A 6,519-nucleotide genomic window follows, 5' to 3' on the forward strand; every position below is an offset into this window, starting at 1 on the left:
CGAAAATTTAATAATTAATCAATCTAAAAAATATAAGAAATACAATACCAAAAAATTCACATTAAACTTCATAATTATGACAATTTGTATGAACACAGTATAAATTTCAATATTATTATAACCTACATTTTATTCATTTTTCCGAGCACAATTTCTACTTGCTACGCCGTAGTACACTTGACGTAGCATGAACCTTCGTAGCAGTTAGCGCGGCGTAGTTTATTCAAAGCTAATATCATTTTTCTACATTAAAAGCTCGTTTTAATGACATGTATCACACACACGCTTTAAAAAACAATTATCAGTGTAATCTAAAGCTCCCTACGCTTGCGGCGACTAATTAGTCGCATGACTTGGCTTCAATCATTCGGTCGCAGGCGGGTTGATTAAAAATCGTACGATCCTGAGAGACATTCTGAAAGCGTTTACTTGACCGTATTAATTGTATGTCACGAATGAATGGCATGGTCTAATGGCTTCGATATGATATAATGAGGTATGTTGTAGGTAGGTTAGGGATATGGGTTCGAGTATTGATTTCCGCATAGCAAAGTAGTTATGCTTAGGCATTGTTCAAGAATGAAGATTTTGTGCGATGTAATCTTGAAAATCTGGCTCATAGTATTGTCTTTTGTTAACATAGGTTTTACACATTAAGAAAAACACTTTTTGAATGGATTGAAAAAGTGTTTTTCTTAATCTGGCTCATATATAATAACCATTACGCCTCCAATTAATAGTCCTAATTATTGTAAAGAAAATACACAACAATTTTTTTTTTTAAAAACCACCAAAACAAGTTTTGGAAGTATTACTATATCCTGATAACCGAGTTACATTTAATACATATAAATCCTGTTTACCTGAACATATATAACAAATGTACTATTTATAATACTCTTTATTAATTTGTTTTTAAATATATTAAATAAAATATAACTACAAAGCAATTATTCTAAACATCAGGTGCCATAAACATTGGATAAAGACACAAAATCGAATAAAATAGAAAAAATGCCCAAGGGACACGCCCTACGTAACTTTACGATCCCTTTATAAAATGGTCTTTATGAGACATTTTATTGCTAAAAGACTTAGGTAATTTCAGAGTGAGATGAGATCTGGAGTTAAATAGCTATTAAAACTTTTGAGAGGATCTCGGTCAGTTACGCTTCACGTAATTAAACGTTTCAGTTGAGCACAGATTATATTGAAATTTAATATGCAATAAATTGGTGGATAGTTATTATAATTAGTTATAGATATGGAAATGACAAATTAAATATCTATTAGGGTTTAAATTCAAAATGTATTTGCTTATATAAAAAATGTCATAACAAAGTGTATTCTTCCCGAGATATTTTAGTTTATAAATCTGCAACCTTTTACCTATCGACGCGTCTAATGACCCGTATCTTTTACAATCTTTTGCACTATTTATACAATAAATAAACGTTACAATTTGAACCTTATTCCAATGGTTTAGGGAAAATATTTTGTAGTGAAACGTCAATAAAAGGGGTATTCAATCAAAACGTATAAACAATAGATATAAAACGAGCCAACTGGAACACCCTTTAGGATTTGGCGGACTCAGCATTTTGTGTAGCATGTCATCGTTTACAGGATGAGCCTTATAATTTCTTAGAAAATAGCAATTACTATATACATAATTACGATTTCTGGTTTATTAATTGTTATATTCGCATCAAATGTACCATACTATAAACTTTGATATTTGATATTTATTTTCTAAATCATAGTAAAGACGTATGAATAATGTTTTAATTTTTTTTTGTCCTTACTAAGTTGCTAAGCAGTAAACAATTTCTAAACTATAAGGCTCGAATAGCTATTGAATATCTATCTCCTTTTATTTCCAAAGACTGTATAAAACAAGATATGACTGAGCAAATATATTTCTTTTATAATATAAAACGTGTGCAAGAAGCATCCTGTTTTGTCGCAAATATATTGTCCAATACAAAATCAATCACATAGCAGTGCCCACACCTGATGTCCGTCTATCAATTTATCAATAAGTCTATATGTAAGTATAGTTTTAACCCCTAGCACTAGGCTGCTAGACCATAAGCACCGTGTTATAATATGTATAATAGGTCTATGTATGTCTTGGTGGCCAATGCAGGATATTGAATAATATGAATTCAATAAATATAAACTAACTAATCTGGACATAAGTTCTGTTACAAATGAAAATGCACTTTTTGAATATGGAACACGAATATTATTTTTAACTTCTTTCCTTATATATATATTTATTTATTCGTATTAATTATCATATTACACTATGGAATGGGGTGTTAAAGATAATAAGATTGCAGTGATCGCCTCGCACGAAGTGGGTATAGAGCTGTCGGTCATATTCCAGACACTTCAAAAGCTTGATATCAGCCGTATGTTGTACTATCAACAGATACAACAACACTTCGTACGTCGAAAAAATCATGGCGGCCGTGTGATGCTAGAACTACAAGGGCTGTTAAAGGCTGTTGTTTTATATTTGCTGAGACTTTAGTAGTAAGACCGGGGTTTATGTTTTTGTGATGAAATGTAGTAGTTCAGCATCCAATGTCCACTCCATCTCAAAATATTTTTGTGTCATAAAAATGATTTTATTAGACAAGCGTGACTAATATTGCATCTACACCTAAAAAGTGAGACGCCTGTCTAATTCATTAAAAATAATATAAATTGTCGTACTCAGCTAGAACAATTTCTTGTTGGTACTTATTGATAGAGTTAGAAGGTTTTTTTTTATTTAAAATAAAACTTTAATTCAAATTTTGTATAAAATATAATGTAAAATGAAGATGTGAAACTAATATTATTTAGACTCTAAATACAAAATTAATTTACCTGGATATCGTGTGTGCTGTATTAGGTTCGTGCTAGACCACAATTTGTTATTAACTGAATACAACATCGTAAATAACTCTTTAAACAAGATATATTGTTTTAAATCGATTGTCTAAGAATAATATATTATTGCGAAATCCAGTTCCGCAATCTATAAACCAGTCAATTAAAGAATTAGCTCAAGTGGTATACACAATTGAGAAAAAAATGGAATTTTAATGGTAAATGGATTCTTAATAAATACTAATAAAAATATAGATATTATAAATGAAATGAATTATTAAGAATGTGAAACCAAATAGTGGTGCTGCAATGTCCATTACAATTATTCTAAAATTTTAGACTTTATAGAAACTGGAACTGGCTCTGGTCTTTTAGTTGTAAACTGTCTTGAGCCGCAAAGCTTTGCCCGCTCCGCTGTTCCCCTATAGAGCGATAAAAACTCCGTCACTGGCCGAAGTTTTTCAATCGTAACACCCTGGAAATATTTTAACAAATAAGTATGTAGAAAACAATTTAAAGGGGATTGACACTGATTCATAAACACCGTATTCTCTTTTAGAAATATTACAATAATCTTATTATAATTTTTTTAATCATTTCGAACCTTGACATTTGATTAAAGTATTTTCCGAAAGCTGATCACTACATCCTTAAATAAACTTTAGATTAACTAATATTTTTAGACTATTCAATTTTTATTACCGGTTCTCTTCGATAGATTACAGCGGCCAGTCGTCCCCAGAGGATTTGGAGAAGAAATGGCCCGTATCCAGTCTCCAGTACATGCAGCAACATGGGCGAGTCCAATGTATTTGCTAGATCTAGAAAAACGTTTGTCATTTTTAATGGAAATGCACTATACCGTATTTAAACACACGTCAATCTAAGCATACTAATAAATTTGTGATCCCATCATAATCATATATTAGAAGTATTGTTATTTGAGATTTTCGTACATTATCGTAAACTGGAAAAATCTTTTGACAGTTTCGAAAACATTATATCAATAGGAATAGGAGAGCCAATTCCTATTTGATTTATTTCGTGCAAATATTTTTAATAGATACAAATAGAAACCAGTCATTATATTATATATAGTATACACAAAACTTAAAGTCCATTATTGCTTTAAATAATTTTTATTTATTTTTTGCATCGTCGCCCGAGAAATTGTACATATCGGTGGCGGTCACTTATATAAAAATAGCGTACTCACGTAACTCGGTTTCGTTGTTTTTCAAGTCTATCAGTTGTCTGTAGCATCCCTTTAGATCATGCACTGACTTTGACCAGATATCAAAAGGCTGTTCTGTATGGTATCGTAGGCGTATAACTTCACCTGGCTCACTGTCCATGAGCTGTTCTGTAGGACGACCGAGCCGTTTCGTTATCATCCACTTGAGGCTTGCCTGCGCAGGTATTTATCATAGAAGTAATCTAAACTTGATTATCAGATTCTATCAATATATCAAGTTTGATATTAAAAATATAGAGTTATATTTATATTGTACTTTGTCGTATTACACATTACAACATAAAGACAAGTAACTTTTTAAAGTTTAATCAAATGTGTGACAAAAATATTTATAGAAAATGGAATGATTAACGATGAATGTCCATAATCAACTTCATTATTAGGTAAAGGATTTAAAGTATACCCTAAAAATGTATAATCACCAAGACTATTGAAGCTATTCTTTACTAAATTTTAAGTTGATGACGTTAGAACCTATTCCATAATATTCTAAAGCGAGTACCTCATCAACTTCACTGAAGTCCACTCTATAGCACGTCACATTATCGAACTTGTTGGAAAAGTTGGTGTCTGGTATAACAGCCACGACGTGCCAACGTCCAATCGCTTTCTTTATATCGAAGTCTGTCTTAAAACCTTAAATGAATAGTGAAAATGTTAATAATGTTTCTGCTTATTAATAATACAATATGAATTTAAGTATTTTTACATATTGTGGTACAATCTAATCAAAGAAATCTAAAAAATACAATGATTTCCACCAAGAAAATACTGAACTAAACTAAATTCTTTATTAAAATAATAAAGGAATTCCAACATAGTAAAACACTTCAAATGAGTTTAAATAATATCTAAGCCAAACGAGCTTATTAATTTTTTTACCTTCACAGTATTTTCCATTCACCTCAGATTTTACAGTATTTACTAGAAATAAAGAGATTAAAATAAATGTATACATTGTGATGAAGCGGTGTATAAAGAGCGACTGAGTAGTGTTAACTATGTTAAATTTGTTAAATTAGGTACGATTTCACAAATTGAATAATTGTTTGACTCACTTTAAGTCTGTACGATGTGTAGCTTTTGAAACAATCATTTCTAATTAAATTGTAAAAAAACGATCTTTCTGGATTTCACTGACTATGATAATTCATTACTACAAAACACCACAAATTCTTTGCATAATAGTCGTCGAGCGTTTGTCACCCCACCTTTAAGGTCACACGGTGTAAAGCCAATTCTGCAGCAAATCGCCTTGCTTTGTACGTGATAATTATTCAACACCTAAACGAACCTACTCATTACTCCTTTGCTATTTCTTCGAGTGCTATCCCTATATATCTATATCTCTATTTTTGTTTAAGTAATCATAAATCACACTTAATCCTTCTTGTTTTAACCGCTAGTCTTAAATATAAATAATTTTGAAAGCACAAATGGAAATTCACATTTCCAACGAATCTAATTTTTTCATAACAACTTTAAAAATACATTTTTAACAAGCACGAGTCCATTAACGCGCACTCAGGGGACATCAAAACGTCTCTTAAAATATCTATTCTTCGGGTCTGTCTTGTGATATATTCGTCTTACAAAAATACGGTCATTGTTTAAAAAGAAACCTACATACATTTACTTGAACAAAGGCAGTAAAAACGGTTTATGGACTTGTTATTGCCATCCCAGCGGACAGGTTGGGTGGTATAAAGCGTAAGACATTTGCGATTAGTATCAGAGGCTGGTTAAATACTATTAAATTTGGTTGCAGTCACTAATACAAACTCATAAAACTTGATAATTAACCCTTAGTATATATTAAACGAGTATTTCAATGTTAAAGTTGTACACCTAACAACATAGTTTATAGTATTTAGAAGTAATACGAAAGTGCAGAAATGTGTATGGCCAAAACCCAGAGGTTGATTTGTTCATATTAGTTTATAACATTTTTGTACTTTCATATATATAATATGTATTAACATGAACAATCAAAATCAAAACAGTATGTCAACATTATCTTCAATAAGCCAAATTTAATATTGCGACATTCTTTTTAAATATCTTAAGACCTACGCCACTACCCCAGTGATGCTGTAGAAAACAGATTTTAATGTATCCTATGAAAATCTTCATTCAGAAATCTCCCTTTGAATTTTAATATGAAATCCGGATCGTAAGTTTATTAGCGTTGAATGAAATTGTAATAAATTATCAAAGTGCGTTCTTTATTTCAGAAATTTGGAAAGATATAGCCGAAATTTATTTCATCATTTAAGAAGTAATGTGTTTACGTACAATTTTATAGTTTACTAGCTTTTCTTACGACTTTACTTTCATATGATCGGTTCCTTTATATCCCGTCACAAATACCGCTAATAAAA

At 30.8% G+C, this 6,519-nt stretch overlaps 1 protein-coding gene across 1 annotated transcript; it reads right to left on the minus strand.

The window, feature by feature from the left end:
* Nucleotides 1-2,538: 2,538 nt before the first annotated feature.
* Nucleotides 2,539-5,112, minus strand: LOC123710173. Its single transcript, XM_045661928.1, has 5 exons — nucleotides 5,021-5,112; nucleotides 4,641-4,774; nucleotides 4,100-4,292; nucleotides 3,586-3,704; nucleotides 2,539-3,358 (listed from the first exon to the last, which is right to left on the minus strand). Exons 1-5 carry the CDS (start codon nucleotides 5,094-5,096, stop codon nucleotides 3,206-3,208), a joined length of 675 nt encoding a protein of 224 aa, XP_045517884.1. The 5' UTR covers nucleotides 5,097-5,112; the 3' UTR covers nucleotides 2,539-3,205.
* Nucleotides 5,113-6,519: the final 1,407 nt, after the last annotated feature.

The sequence above is a fragment of the Pieris brassicae genome, chromosome 1 (assembly GCF_905147105.1).
Source record: "Pieris brassicae chromosome 1, ilPieBrab1.1, whole genome shotgun sequence".
Classification (NCBI taxonomy): domain Eukaryota; kingdom Metazoa; phylum Arthropoda; class Insecta; order Lepidoptera; family Pieridae; genus Pieris; species Pieris brassicae.